The sequence below is a fragment of the Corvus hawaiiensis genome, chromosome 26 (assembly GCF_020740725.1).
Source record: "Corvus hawaiiensis isolate bCorHaw1 chromosome 26, bCorHaw1.pri.cur, whole genome shotgun sequence".
Taxonomy (NCBI): domain Eukaryota; kingdom Metazoa; phylum Chordata; class Aves; order Passeriformes; family Corvidae; genus Corvus; species Corvus hawaiiensis.
In genome coordinates this window covers 9,754,155-9,769,329 of record NC_063238.1, presented here as the reverse complement: position 1 = coordinate 9,769,329, position 15,175 = coordinate 9,754,155, and the positions used below count along the sequence as shown (strand labels likewise).

At 43.8% G+C, this 15,175-nt stretch overlaps 1 protein-coding gene and 1 long non-coding RNA gene across 3 annotated transcripts in view; one reads left to right on the top strand and one right to left on the bottom strand.

The window, feature by feature from the left end:
* Positions 1-1,108: 1,108 nt before the first annotated feature.
* The window catches only part of VXN (vexin), a 14,866-nt gene continuing 799 nt past the window's right edge, over positions 1,109-15,175 (bottom strand). The window contains exons 2-7 of one of the 2 annotated variants that reach the window (XM_048286877.1): positions 12,815-12,870; positions 6,869-6,970; positions 6,823-6,838; positions 4,277-4,338; positions 2,530-2,615; positions 1,109-1,703 (exon numbers count right to left, since the gene is read on the bottom strand). In XM_048286877.1, coding sequence (XP_048142834.1) covers positions 1,517-1,703; positions 2,530-2,615; positions 4,277-4,338; positions 6,823-6,838; positions 6,869-6,970; positions 12,815-12,870 — 509 coding nt within the window. In that variant the 3' untranslated portion in view covers positions 1,109-1,516. Of the gene's footprint in view, positions 1,704-2,529; positions 2,616-4,276; positions 4,339-6,822; positions 6,971-12,814; positions 12,871-15,175 lie in introns of both variants that reach the window. The other variant, XM_048286876.1, reaches the window with a different exon arrangement.
* The window catches only part of LOC125317180, a 13,198-nt gene continuing 10,698 nt past the window's right edge, over positions 12,676-15,175 (top strand). Inside the window, exon 1 of the long non-coding RNA XR_007199959.1 lies at positions 12,676-12,756. This is a non-coding gene — a long non-coding RNA (uncharacterized LOC125317180). The remainder of the gene's footprint in view (positions 12,757-15,175) is intronic.

Here is a 15,175-nt window from a genome sequence, read left to right as displayed (position 1 = left end):
CATATTCTGTGTAAAAGCTATTGGGCTTCTCTATTTGTTTTCCCATTCCATGAACTTTGGTTGCTCAGGATGTTAAGCTGCAAACCTTTCCTGTGTGCTGCTCCACCCCACTCAACCAAAAGTCAGAAGACCTGGCTGCCTTTCCCTCCCATTCAGGTGGTCCCTTGGTACTCCTGAGCTGGTGACCCCTGACCAGGGCCAGCTGCCCCTCACTATCATGGCACTGTCTGTGATGGCATCTCAGTGCATTTCACTGCACTGGCTGCAGGCAAGCAAGTTTCAGATGGGAGCTCCTTCCCTCTGCTACTGTCACAGAGTAAGACCTTTATTTTTAATTTACGCTTTGGTGCACTGGCAGTTAGATTAGAGGCCATCAATACTATGAACAACAGGAGATACGCCTCCTCCAACTTTAAATATAAAGTTCTGTATTTAGGGAAACCAGTGGTTTTTTTAATAACTAGGAGAGCACTTACAGAAGGCAAGCACTGCTCATGACTAATATAACATTGTCCATAACAGTGGTGAAAGCTTTTTTTGTAAAACTGTCCTGTTCTTTTTTGGGAGAAAAGCTGAAGGGGACTTGACCGGGAATTTCTAAATTGGGGAAAAAAAAAAAAAAAGGAGAAATTTTTTTAAAGCAAGTTCCATTAAATCCATCTATTCATAAGCACAGGTCTCTTACATGCAAATATCTCACACATAGTCACCTAGTTGCACCATTTACAAATTTTCCTTCCTCCCAGTATTTTGTGCACTTAATGTGATATTCTCTGCCACGTGGGTAAAGGGTAAATTGCTGACTAGCATTTCACTTAAAAGCAGGTTCTACAGCAGAAAGTATCCCTTGAGGTTATCCTGTTGCTCATAGTTTGATCTGACAGGACACCTTAAAACACAAATCACTTGCCATATAGCAAAACTTGGTACATATGCTTGCAAACTTGCTCAGTTCTGGCCCACTGTTTTAGAATTTTTGCATCTTTTACTCCTGACTTGAAACATCAAAACTGAAGGAAAAAAGATGTTTATCATGTGTCATTCAGCCAAGCATATCACAAGGTGTGGTTTTTATCTCATGATATGAGAGGGGAAAGACGACAAGCAGTGGTAGATCCCTGGGATTTAATGGCACTCTGTAATCAACCTGTTGCCTTGCAGGAATACACAAACCTCTTGGCAGGCTTTTCTTGTGCAAGTCTGAGCTCATTCAGACAGGACATAGAAAATGGTGAATGGGTCAGCAGTAGTCTCAGCATCATTGTGTCAAGATGTAAATCTAGTGGGATAGTTGGGATTTTAGTGTAATGCAACAAGGAAAGGCCATTGAGCTGCATCATGTTCACCATTTTTACCTTAGTTAGCCTTTCTCCCACTGTTCTGAGGCAATGGCATCAAGTAAGAAGAGGATATAATTTTCCTGGATGAGCTGTGCTGCATCTGTTCCCTCATGGATCCTAAAAATACCTTGTCCTGCTGAAGGACCTTCTGCCTTTCCAAGTGATGCTGAGCCTTATCAGTCCGCCTCAAAGGCACTGTTTGTTGCCCCCAGGTACTCTGACTTCTTCTTGTGCTTCATCCACATCTTCCTCAGGAGGCTGGGTGTCCCGCACAGGTTGCCTCCTGTCAGCGGTAGGGAAGCTTCTGCCCCTGGAGGCAGGGCCAGGTCATACTCTGTTGTCTTCCTCCAGCGCTGCCTGTGGCTAACAAATAAAACACAGATGTGTACAGAGGGCTTCTCCCCGGCCCTTCTTCCCTGCTGATGGTGACCGGGCACTCAGAACCAAGAGCTGCCTGGCTAGAAAGGTGTATCCATGCCTGGCCCATCCCTGGGACTGGTAAGTCTGGAATGAGCAGAGGCTCTGTGGGTCTGGGGGCTTGGATGCTGCAGCTGCCACCACTCAGCTTGGTGGCCTTGTTCTCTCAGTGTCAGAGGGAACACGCACACAAGGGAACGGACTACAAGTGGGACCACTCTAAGTGCATCCTCTCTAGCAATTGCCACCCAACAAGGACCGGGGGGATTGCCCAAGGAGAGAGCTGGGCCCTTCCACCAAAGTTCCAGGGACCATGTGGCGGTGCCCAGGACTGGTGAGCTCCACTGGTTGAGAGGAGTGTATGGAGTGCGAGGACACTGTGACATTGAGCTAGTTACTGTCCCTCAGGAGACAATGGTGGCATCTCAAATCCCACCCAGATCCATGTCTGGGTTAACTCCCTGCTGATGAGTGTTTTTGTACTGTGGTCAAGCTGTTCCTTAATCAGATTTAAAGACATAATTTTTTAAAATTAATTACATTTTATAATTACATTTTAGGGCAAATATTATAGACTTCCTAGGGGAAAAATACTTATATTTTGAATTAGGATGATTTTTTTCTAGTGATAAAGTAGAGCTGTAATGGGCACTGAGATAGCTGTATAAATGGCCATGGCTGATAATAAAATCAGCATATCCTTTACCAATCTCTCCCTGCCTTTGGGAAACAAGAGGTAAGAGGCATGGCTGGAGGGTGGGAAGGGACTTACTCTTCCACAGAAGCGTGGTTGCGTGTGGGCGAGCCTGTGACAGCCACAGCTTTCACTGTGATATGGGCAACTGGAGATGGAGGAATCTGTGGGAGGATAAAGCACATCATTAGGAAATACCACTGATGAGTAGGGAGACCGGTTCATCTGAGGAAAGAGGCTGTTTTAAGAAAACCAATAAATACTATAAATCTCTTAACAAGAGAAAGCAGGTTAAGGATTTGACTGCCCCACTCTCACCCACACAACTACCAGTTGCTCACGTGAATGTTCTCATTGAGCTCAGCACAGGCCTTGCATGAGCGAGAGTTACACCTCCCGTCAAAGAAGGGATGCTTGCAGAACTTCTCATTCCCTAGTTTTTATGTTTAGCTTCCTGAGGCAGGGAGGTTTTGTGCAGACTGAGCAGCCTGTCTCTTGCAGGTCTCCACCTCTACGGCTGCCTGGGAAGCAGATGTCTCAGCCATCACAGCTCCTTGGGCATTCAGAAATGTTTCCCTGTTTGTTGGGTGCTGCTCTGTGGTATGGGGTGCCCTGGTTATGCTCCAGTTCTGCCACAGCCCCACAAGTGCCTGATCACCCACTTCCTCCTTGTCTTATTTGATCCTAAATTGCCCACCAGAACTGAGCCACGCTTTCCCATAAACAGGTCTCTGAGAATAGCATATCCTCCAAGATGGTAAATTAAAGTGTGAATTGCCCAGAAACAGAAAAAAAAGTCAAAAATTTTGAGGTGATCTCATTATTTCAGGCAATAAGAACACTTACTGATTTACCTGCAATCCTGAAAAAAATGTTCATATTATTGTCACTACCATAACTGGTCTTAAGCTTTCTAGGGCTATTTCTCCTTGGATTAATCTGAGACTGGGTACATTTAGATGTGTTTTTCAAGTATCCTAAGACTTAGAGACGTTTGAAATCACTTTGGCAAGCATCCTTTGAAATTTAACTGTGTTAATTATTGGTAGGTTTGATTAGATTCATTACACTGAATAACATTAGTTTGAGCCATCCTTAAGTATCGTACTGTCATTTTTCTCATGTAGCCCAGCTATCAGCTAGAAAGCATGCTTCAGACATCCAAAAGAGTCTCTGAAGCCATAAAGTTTTGATAGCATGGTCTGGTGTTGGCCAGAAACTATTCAAAATAATTTTTTCTCTTTGAAAAAGTTCATTTTTATTAAATGCAAGGACTATGAAAATTAGGGGGGGTTGTAAGACAAAGAAGGGAGGGAGAGCATTTTAGTAAAGGTGAGTAATTTTTAACCAAAGTATTTTTTCTGTCTATTAGAGAACACATTTTGGGGTTTTGTACAATAATTTTCCCATCAACTCTTTATTGAAGTTTCTGACTTTTGAGATTATCATGTCAGGTTGGTGAACTGGAGAGTACAAATTATTTGATGCTTGTGCCACTTGAGAAATTATTTTTTTCCCAATTTGCGAAATTCCCTGAGAGACAAGAGGCTAGTTTCTCCCAGCTGTTGCAGGTGGCTGAGTATCCAGAAGAGGAGCATGCCTGTTTCCATCCCACCACTCTTCCTGCTCCCTGAGGGGCATCTCTCTGTCCTATGCCTCTGCTCTCAGCTAAGGGATCCTCTGGCATAAATTATGTTTCAAGCTTTAACAAAGGCTGTGAAATCTGCAGGTACTGCAACAGACTGACATGCTGTTACTGTGGGACATGCTGACAGGTACAAGGTTTTAAGATGCATTGGTAGTTGGTCTTGCTCTATTTGCTTACCAAGGATTTTCCGTCCAACAGGTGATTATAGGACTTGGATGACTCTCGTTCAGTAATTCCCACTGCAAAGCATAAGAAACATGATATTATCTGCAATTATCCCATTGGCACAGCTTGTATGAAAAACCTCCTTCCATGCAGTAAAACACAGACACGGACAGAGCCCAGATACAGGTTATAGTCCCACCAGATTTGGTTATAGCCAAAAGAGCAGAGTTTTCTTTACTATGATCATCTATTGTGATGTCAAAGTAAGTGACTGTGGGATTACTTAAGTCATTCTGGAAAGTCTCTCAGCTTGCTCCTGGACTTTTCGAATGAGATGACAAAACTGCCCTTAGCAGACCAAGCTAAGTGGGAGCCCTTTCCTCCTCTGTAAACACTCATGTATCTCTACAGGCAAAGAGCCCAAATGCTGCTCCTCAGCCCCCACTGCAGGTTTGTCCTGCCTAGGAGATCATTCTCTCCTTTCTGGATTGCCCTGGAGAGTTATTTTAACCTAGGCAGTGATGTGTGCTATGTCTGCCCTGTCACAGGGAGGGATTTCCACCTTTTTGCCTGTGGCTGAGTGACATCTCTCTCTGCTGTCCTCAACTCTGAAGGTTACCCTTCAGTTTCAAGTAATTGCTCATCCAATAACTTATCCCTGGATAAATACTCACTGACATTCCTGCTCACTGTGCCAAAGAAATAAATGAGTGAGGGATGCCAGTTTTTTTCTTGCAGCCAAATGCTCCTATTTGGCTGTGGGAGTGTGGACCTCTCTACTGCTCCCACCAAAGGAATATAAATAATGACAGCAAATATGGAAACAGCCAGGGTGCTGCTTATAGTGCTGTCTCCAGCACGACTTGGCAATCAGAACTGTCTTCTCCTTCTGGGGGCAATATTTGACTATGATAAATATCCTAACCAGCTTCTTGCTTCCTGCTCCACCCTCCCTCCAGTAATTCCATTAGGTACCTTACTGTATCCCTCACATCAAAGTTAATACAATTACCTCCTCTCATCTTGCGTATTAGGTACTAACAGTATTCAGCAAGTGGATCCAGGCATCAGTGCTTCAGCTAATGCCCATATTTTTTCTTTTTGTTTGGTTTTCTTTTTCTCTTATACTGTCGGATTCTTCCCTTCAGCCCATCCCTCTTATTAGATAATGTTTTCGCAAATTTTTGCAAAATATCTAAGCAAAAGAAAGTCCTCATGGCTTCAGGTTTGTAGTTGCTCCCCTCAGGACAGTGGTGGCTGGATGCAGTATGAATTCCACTTCCAGAAGTACCCTCTCACATGCTGGAATGGACTGTCCTGCTTTGCTATTTGTGCAGGATTTCTGCTGCTAGCAACAAACATGCTAATGGCCTCACCTGTGATCTTTTGTTTGTTTGTTTGTTTTTTGTTCTAATTCAAACTTAGTTTCTAAGTTCTGCATGCTCATTTCCCTTTCTCCTCCTATGAAACTTGTTTTCCCCTTTTCTGCTCTTCTTTTTAGGTTCCTACAGCTTTTCTCGTTTGCACCTTTCTGTCATCCTTTACCTCTCATCTCCCCTAACAGCAGTGACCAGCAGTCCCTCCCTTCTGTCTCTCTGGCTCTCTGCCGTCCTTTACCCTGTAGCCAGTCCCAGCCACTCCTCCTCCTGTCCCTGCTCCAGTCCTGAAGCTCCAGTTCTTTTTTCAGCCACATCTTGGCTCTGGTCCTGATTTGAGATCTTTCCTTATGGTCTCAGGCTCAGTTCCTTCCTTCCCAGTTTCCCAGGCCCCTCTCTTGTCTGGTCTGTGTTCTTAATGGGATGGCTTATGTGCAGTGTGGTTGCAGGCTGGCGATATGAGGAACATGCATGTTCATGGACCTGCTTTAGAGATTTTGTACCTTTTAGCACCTAAATGTCCAGTTTCTCTTGGAAAAACATGCCATTGGGATTTCTTTAAAGGCATATGACTTGCCTGCATCTGGGTGACATTGCAAAGGAGAGCAAAAGGTATTTTTGATTAAAAGGCCATCCCATGTGAAACTGCACAGCCCTGCTCCAGCTTCAGTCTTCCAAACATAACACAGCAGTGTTGGAGGAGCTGCATGACCACTCTGTTTATGTTTACTCATCTCCTTGGTTTTGTATTGGCAAGCTCTATTTTTCCTTCATGGTTTCTTACAAATATGCTGAACAAGTATTGGTTGCCAAAAATTCAGGTCTGTGGCTGACATCCAGAATCTGAAATCTCATCCCAAACGATTATGTTCTGGCTAATTCTAAGCAACTGAACAGGGATCTTATACAATAAGATGACTCAGGCAAACTCAATAATTTACAATTTATCATCTCTAAAGTATTGTCAGGGAGTGTTTATGACTCTGCATAAAGTGAGTTTATGACTCTGAATAAATTGAGCAATGCCACGGTCATTATCTCACTAATTCCTCTGGATATTTTAAGCATGGAATTATCCTTCAGGTACGTAATAAAGTTCCTGCTTTTCTGCAAACTGGAAGACTGCAGTATCTAAAAATGTTCTCCAGCCACGGAGGAATAAAGCCCTTTCCCTGTACTTACCGTGCTGGGCAGCGCCCTTGGCGGGGCAGGCTCCCCGCTGCCCGCCCTGCAGGCAGCCCACGCCCCGCGCCTCCTCCTCGCCCCTCGCCTCGTACAGCACCTGCAGGAGCTCGCCCTGCTGGGGCTGGCGCTCCGATATGGCCACCACCTACAGGGGAGAGGAAAACCACCCCATTACACCCGGCCCTGGGGATTAGGTGGTCTGTCGAGGTCATGGGGGAGCTGAAAGGCTGCTTGTTCCTCCCACTGCTTTACTGTCATCCAAAAGGGATTTTGTCAGGTGGGGACTGAGGGATTTGTGGGATTTTGTTTGGCTCCAGCTTCTGTGCTTTGTATAGAAGTATAGGAAAATCCTGCTGGGTCTTTCTGGGACCCAGCTACTTAGTTGCACCTTTCTGTATTCTCCTCAGGAGACTGAAACGTGCTCTTTTCCAAACTGTACTGTATAGGATATGCCTCCGAGATAACTCAGATTTAATTTCTTATTGCATCACATCTTGGAAAACCAGTCAAACTTATGCAATGTGAATTAAAAGTGCTGTTTCCTTATGGTCTGTCCTGTCTTTTGAACTTACATTTTGTACCTAGTAAATGACTACAGAGAATACGAGGCAGTGAGGAATTGGGCTCCTAGAGATTAATTTTCACAAACATTAGCTCACTCAAACAAAACTCACTGACAGCTGCAACTTTGAGCACCAGCCCTCCCCCTCATATCTCCAACAGTCTTTGAAAACAGGCATGAAAAAAATCAAGTTCTTTTCTAATCAATAAGACACTAAGCCATGGCACTCACTGTGCTGTCACAGGCAACTGGGGAGGCCAGAGCTAATGTGAGTTTGAAAAACCAGGGATGCACCTCAAGGAAATGGATTCATCAGGACTGTTATGCAGGATGGTCTGGAAAGAGTTTTCTCAAGAAGATCAAAGTTCCAAGAGCACGGAAAGAGTGTTTCATACTTTGTTGGTGTTTTTCCACCCTTCCTTAAAGACTTGCTGCTGTCATACAGAGAACCACTTAAACAGGGTGAAGATCCAAACCAGCAAGGAAACAAGACAGATGGCAACTATTCAGAGTATTTCCTATTAGACTTACTTGTGTTGGAAGATCATGAGAAAAGCAGTTACTTGCATCTAACTGATGAGTGGTAGTTGCTGTCTACATGTTTTAGATACAAATATAGTTATTTTGTCTCAAGACTGAGACCAACAACTGACCGGCCCACTACTGGCATAGAAAAAGCCTTAATTCTATCTATTGCTCTGCCTTCTAACACACACTCAAGATAAAAACAAGACCCCATTCAAGTATGTCCCCTCACGCCAAATTGTCCATTTCCTCTAATTAAGTTTTAATTCAGTTTGCCATTAATCTGCAATATTCTGTGTAGGTGATTTTTTACACAGACATAAAACCACATGCAAACCCATGTTTTCCAAAACAGGAAAGAAGAAAAATCCCAACCTGACCACTTTTAACTCTTTTGTCTCCATGTACCCTCAGGAGTCTAGAGAAGGCTATACTACCTCAATCCTACTGACTAGTAGGATGAGGAGCAGAAACTGCCCAACAACAGGCAAAAATACTTCTGGAAAAGGCAGGTAAGGCAACCAAAGCCTAATCCAAGGCTGAACAGGACTTTTCTCCTATTTCTGTGGATTTTGACACACAGCCTAACACACTCTGTGTGCTGTAAACTACCTAAAGACATGCTCAGTGTTAAGTTAAAGTTAAAGGGACTACTGGTGTCCTTGAAGACAAACAGATGCCATAGGAGGCTGCAGCTGGCTCCCAGCTCTACTGATCACAAATCTGGAGCTGCCAAAAGAGCCAAGCCCCAGCACTGCTCCAATGTTTCTGAAACGAGGGTGATGCTGGTTGTGAGATGCCTCCTGTTGCTGCTTAAGCTGTTGGCATTGGCTCCCTCCAGCTGCCCCTGGACCAGGTCCAGCACCTCCCCAACCTTCTGCAGCAGCTCCTTGTAGGCTGCAGGCTCTTGTGTCCACACACGCCCTGACCACACAAACCTTGCAAGCTGCTTACCAGGGCATCACCCCCTTCACCACAGTGACACCAGTGGAGACACCTGTCTTCAGTACTAATATGATGAGACTGTGGCTGGCAAGGGCCTCTAATGACAGTCCTTGCAGTCTGCCTCGTGTGAACCAAGCTCTTCCAGCTTTCAAGGAACGTCACAAAGCTCATCTTTTCCCACCATCTCTGGAAAAATGCCCAGTGCTCTTGGACACACTTAGCTGGTGTGTGACAGAAAATGTCATCAAACCTCTGCTGCTGAGACACCTGAGGTCACTTATTTTGCATTGTCATGGAAAGAGCATTTTTGGTAAGTAGGATGCTGGCTGCAGTCACCTCTAACCCTGAAAGTGGCTTTTTTGATCAGTGTAAACCACCACGGACTTGAAACTTAACATTCTGCCTACATGTTGCACAGAATGAAATATGGCTTGGGGAAAAGAAGTAGGATTTTTATTTTGATTAATAGCAAGAATTATTTAGGCACATTGTCTATGTTTTTGAGATTCCTTGTTACATATGATGTCAGTAATGCCAAAATGCCTTCAAGCAGTAGAATCTGTATAAATAAGTTACAGTTTCATTTTCCATTACAGCTGGAGACAACAGTGCAGTCTCTATAACTGTAGTGGTTTGGTCCAAAATACTCATTACTTACTTATTTACCTTATGTGAGATAAGAATTAGGAGAAAGCAAAGCAGGCACAAAATTTAAAAGAATGACAATAACCCATGACAATAACATATCTTCAGTGAACATCTTTGCCGCATTTGGTTGTAGCACACTTGGGAGTTCCTTATCTCCTAATTCAAGATTTCACAGTGACTTTGGCTACCTCACCCATTACTGTAATATGTAAAGACTTATCTAGGTCAGGAAACTAAACCTGCTGTAGCTTGGTTTTGATCTAAAATGGAGCTGACATTTCTCTAGGGTACCTAGGGTAAGGCAGAAGGATCAACTGGGAGTCACTTTTCTTTTCTAGACATACCAGGAGATTTAAATCTGTGCAAATGACAGAGTCAGCCGAACTATGCGGAATTAGCAAACTGCTCTCTAAAAACCTACTGTTTTTAGAACCTGTAAATCCTTTGACTGGCCCAGTTTGTTTGCAGGACACCGACTCTGAAACCAGAGCTCAGCAAACTCTCTTTGCCATGCACATGAGAGCACTGAGGCCTGGCATGCCTACTGTCGGAATCAGCTGTGTTAAGAGGGAAGGGGCACGGAGGACACAGGATGGTTGCAGAGAGCCTGTTCCAACCATCCTGATCCAGGACTTAAAATCCACTGCCAACCAACAACCATCCAGAAAAGGTGACAATGAAATATCTGGCTTTGGATAAAACTTTGAAAGTTAGAGTCTGGACAACAAAATGCGTGTTAGCAGAGAAAAATCCAGATTTGTAGAGTTAAGTTCTTCTTGATGGCCTAATGCTGAGCTAATTTTTAATATGGCAGCTCTAGCATGCATAGGGGTATTTTCTACTTTCTTGCAAAGTAGCCAGGTGTCCAGACAGTTCTACCCAAGGGATTTTGGGGCTAGAAGAAGAAGGGAAGAGAAGGGAAGGATCTACTATCATTGGAAATAATTTTTAATAGGGCAATAGGAACTGCAAATATACATATTGGTGAAATGCTCAGCTAAAATAAAAGGTGTTTCCGCCTTTCTGTCACCCTCCTGCAGTCATTATCATGCTTTTGGGATGGGTTCTTGTATGTGATGGAAGTTACCCCCCACAGTCAGTAATTTGAATGTTAAATCGCTTAATGCTACACTGCTTGAGTATTTCTGCTGCAAAAAAAAAAAGTCTGGCAGATGTCCACGTTAGTTGCTATTTTTGTCCTTGCTGAGGATTAAAGTTGTGCATCCACTGCAATCACCAGAGCAGAAGACTGTATGTCAGCTGAGGCATTTTTACAGCTCTGACTGCAGGTGCAGATGTAAAAGTGAAAAATAAATAATCATTCTGAGACTTTTCTGTGGGTCTAGAAATTGGCAATCACAACTTCCTCACAGGCACGTCTATTCCAGTATGTGCAATTTATTTCAATCCTTACTTGTGAGCTGTAAGCAGCTGCATCCCACTGAAGAAGAGGAATGTCTAAGAGGTGACTGTGCCAGTCACTTTGGTTTGAGAGCCATCCTTGTTTTTGTAGCTGGAGCTGCAGACCATTCCTCAGGCTTGGTGCTCCCACTGCTAATGCGATGCTGCCTGCATCATGACTAAGAGCCAATCAAACGACATCCTTAATTGGGGTCAGGAAAACCCCAAAGGAAAAAAACCCCAATCCTCTTAAAATACAGCAACAAAACAGGGACTTTCTTATCTTATTTTCTTAGGCCTTTACGAGTACAGTGCTGCCACAGCAGCTGATCCAATCCAAATTAAATATTAGATGCTTCCATTTAGTAGAAACAACTATCTACTGAGATTTGAAACATGATAACAGACATAGAATTGCCCTTGATTTTGATGAAAGCCAGCTGAAAATTTTCAGCTGAATAGTTCTATGAGAAATTTTGTCAAAAAAAAAAAAAAAAAAAAAGAGGTGAATTATCTAAGCATTCTGTTTCATCAAGTCAGAATAGTTCACTTTTGGTTTGGTCAATTTCTGCTGTTTTCATATTACACGGAAAACAAAATACACCAAAGGTTTAACAAATAAAAGCGGGATATCTCAAAATGTCTTATTTTGAGTAACACTCCAGCAGTCTGACTCATCCTCATTTGGAATGAAGAGTAATTTTGAAATCTCCGCCTGAGCTGTGGGACAAAACCAATAAAATCAAGACCGTCACAATTTGGGAAAATACACACATGCATAGTTTCTACCCCAAAAAAATGACAGACATGTTACTGACTCTTCCTGGGGACCACTTCAGGTGTCCTGTGATGTACTGGGATCCTGTGATGTGCTTTAATAACCAAAAGAGGGGATGGGAGTGAGTGTGGTGAGTTTTTTTTCCAGTGCACAGATAAGTGTGGTAATGAGGACTTACAGTTCTGTGGGGACATCAGGGAATCAGCAATACAAAGAAAAGGCTCTCTAAAAATGAGGATGGAGCTGGGAAGTAGGAAAGGGCATGGAAAAAGGAAAGACCGTGGAGCAAAATACTTCAACAAAGTGCTAGAGAGGAGACAGGTCTGTGGTGAGAAGAAATGCTTTGGTAGAAGAGTCCCAAACTTGTAAGAAGTACTTTGATATGCAGAAGAGACTGTCATTCCTGCAAATCAGCTAAAAGGATTGTAGAAGCGGTTGTGAATGGATCAAGTAGATTTAAGGAGGGAAAACTGTCTCTGAAGGCAAGAAACCTCACACCCATGTGTGAAAGCACCCGAACTTGCAAGACATTTACTCAGAGCATGAAAAATGTTCGGTTATTTGAATCTGGGGGTGCCTCGCCTGCAGGGAGTGGGTAAAGCTTCCTCTGTGCCCTCTGCACTGGGGCTGAGGCAAGGGCAGGCAAGCACTGCCAGGACCAGGGGACAAACTTCCTCCCTGGATGGCTCAGTGCCAACCTTTAGGGTCGAAATTACAGTGTTTTTCTCCCGAATTCCCTCGGATACTGGCTGCTTGATTAACATGTGTACTGATATGATTTGTTTACTTTTCATTCCTGCATGTCTCTCTGGAATTATTGTGAAGGCTCTATGGATAAGAATTAAGTCTGTGATTCCCTCAGATGGCCAGTGTTGATAAGCCACTATGTTCATTTTGACTGGCTCTTCATGGCAAGACTGTATTTTTTTTTGTTTCAAAGCGCTTCTGTAAATAAACTGCAGCTTTACAGAAACTCGCCTTTCTGTTTTGCAGCCCACTCCTTGCATCAGACACTGATGCACTTCTTTACCCTGAAGGATCTGCTTCCTATTTACCCACAGCACTTTTAAGGGTAAGCATAGCCAACTAGAATTAAAAAAAATCGGGAGAGGAAAGGAGATTTTTCTTACACTCTTTGTCAGGATGTGCTGCGTAGCTTTGCCTCGTCTTCGGGCAGGACTACATGCTGCAAAAAGAAGAACAGGAACATGGTCAGGATGCTGTGGAGGTGGACAAGTGCCTCTAAAAGTCCTCTGTAAGAGCACACTGGGGGCATGGTGGAGAGAGGGGGAACAAGAAAGGGTTTAAGGAAGATTCCAGCTGAAACAATCCAAAAGAAAGTTTTCTTTGATGTCGTCTCAGAGACCATGCTCTAGCTATGGTCTAGCTATGGTCTAGCTACAATACAGACATCTGTGGACACAGGGCAACAGCCTATCCCCAGTTTCTGCACCTCTCCCATAGGCTTCCAGGAGGAACACTCTTACTCCTTTCTCAGTTTTGATCTGGCCTTCCACCTGCCAATATTTCAGTAGGAAATGAGTAGTGTATACATTAACTTGGAGACTATTATGATTTTTATCTAGTTATAGGCTTTATCAATAAGCTCAAACTCCCTCATGACATTATTTCACTTTTACTGCATGATGTCCAAAGCACAACATTTGCACTAAGCCTAAAGTTTTCTTTTTCAATCCTCAAACTGACCCATTCAGTTATTTAGCTTGGGACATTTTGCTTAAAGTCTGTTTCTCAATTTTATTTCTTAGATCCATGAAGACACCAAAATCATAGAACAACTAGCCAATAGACACACAGGATGCCAGGTCCATAAGCCAAGTTTTTGTCTGGACTGAAGCAATTGGTTTTGGGTGACAGTTTTACTGGACTAAGTGAAGGCTCTTTAAACTCTTGTTGTTTGAGTTAGACTTGAAACTGGCCTGAAAGACTGTGATACTCCCAGCTCTCCCTCTCATCATTTCTTACCCTGCCTTGTGTTCAGGCTACTGGAGCTGCAGGATTTAGCTGCCAGTGACAGAAACAGGCTTGCAAAAAGCTGCCAAATGTGGAGAATTAACTCCGTTTCTAAAGGCTGACCCTGGGGGCAAGGCACGTGAATGGGGGTTTCCTATTCAGGCTCTGTGTATAATCCAAAGGCTTTGAAGAGCCCGGAAGGTTTGTTATAGGATGATGGGTGACTCCTACTCCCCAGGTGAGCTTTCCTTGACGTTGTTGGCATACATTTAACGCCAGGACTCGCAGTGCTTATCGCTGCTATGTATTACTGTTTGCAGAGTTTTGGAGCTGTGGAAGCAGCTGGAGGTCATCCAAGGCTGCTTGTTACCGCAGCCAAACTCCTCTCCTCAGATGGCAGGAATAACAAGTGACTGGGCTTTCCAGGGCTCTGCTACAAGCAGAGCTGGCAGCGAGACCAAGGTCACTCTTCCTAGAGAGCCTGTGTGTGTCTAGCAGCCACCCCTCCACACCCCAGTGAGGATCTAAGTACCGAGCATTAGGACCCCACCAGAGAGGAAATTCTGGCCTGTGCTGTGGCTGTAATGGAACGGGACAGGAACATGGGAGGGCCCCTGGGGCAGCCCATTGCAGCACAGGGCACTTCCACACTGAACTCATCACAAGTAAGTTATTTGCCTGCCCAGAGTGTGCTAAGCTGTCAGTACGATTATGGTCTGTTCTGCACGGTGTGGTATCCTCAGGGATCCTTACTGTCTTCTCCTGCAGGACACATTTTATATTTTAAACCATGGTGAGTGTGGGATGAAAGCCAGACAAACATAATGAAGGTGGTTTGGGGTTTTTTAAACCTAGGAATATGCTGTAAGTTGTTTATAAAGCAGCTTCCATCACCTTTACTTCTGGAATTTCACTGTGTGAGGACTAAACTAGTTACTCATAAGCAAAACACTCAAGTGCAGGAAAGTTTAGTGATGCAAGGAATTATCTATTTGTCTCTCTGGTACTTTAGGTATTTTACCACACAGTGTGAGGAGTACAGTTTTTAGAGATTTCTACCAGAAGCAAGTGCTGTTGTGCTGTTATAGCTGCTACCCAGGCTGTTGCAAAACGAACAACACATAAATGTGCCTAACAGTAATAAATTTACCTACTTTCAGAGTACAGATGATTCACAGTCCCTCATCGCCTGTCATCTGCCAGAACGATGGCAAAAGGCTTACAGGGGCTGAAGGAAGGCAAGGCATGAAAGGGAAGTCGAAGCACCAGCAAACATGCAATTACTTGAATAGGCATTGAAAGAAGGGTGAATCACAGAGGTAGCCAGAAGTGACCCACTTGCATGGGAATACAATGGCAGCAATGCAAACAGTGGAGCTGCGAGGATGTCCCTGCAAACACGAATTTCTGCAGAGAGTTGGAGAAGGAAGAGAATGTAGGTGGATTTGCCTGTAAAGGGATGTTTGTACGTACAGCCCGGCTTTCGGGCAACAAATACAATTACAGTAATGGTTCAC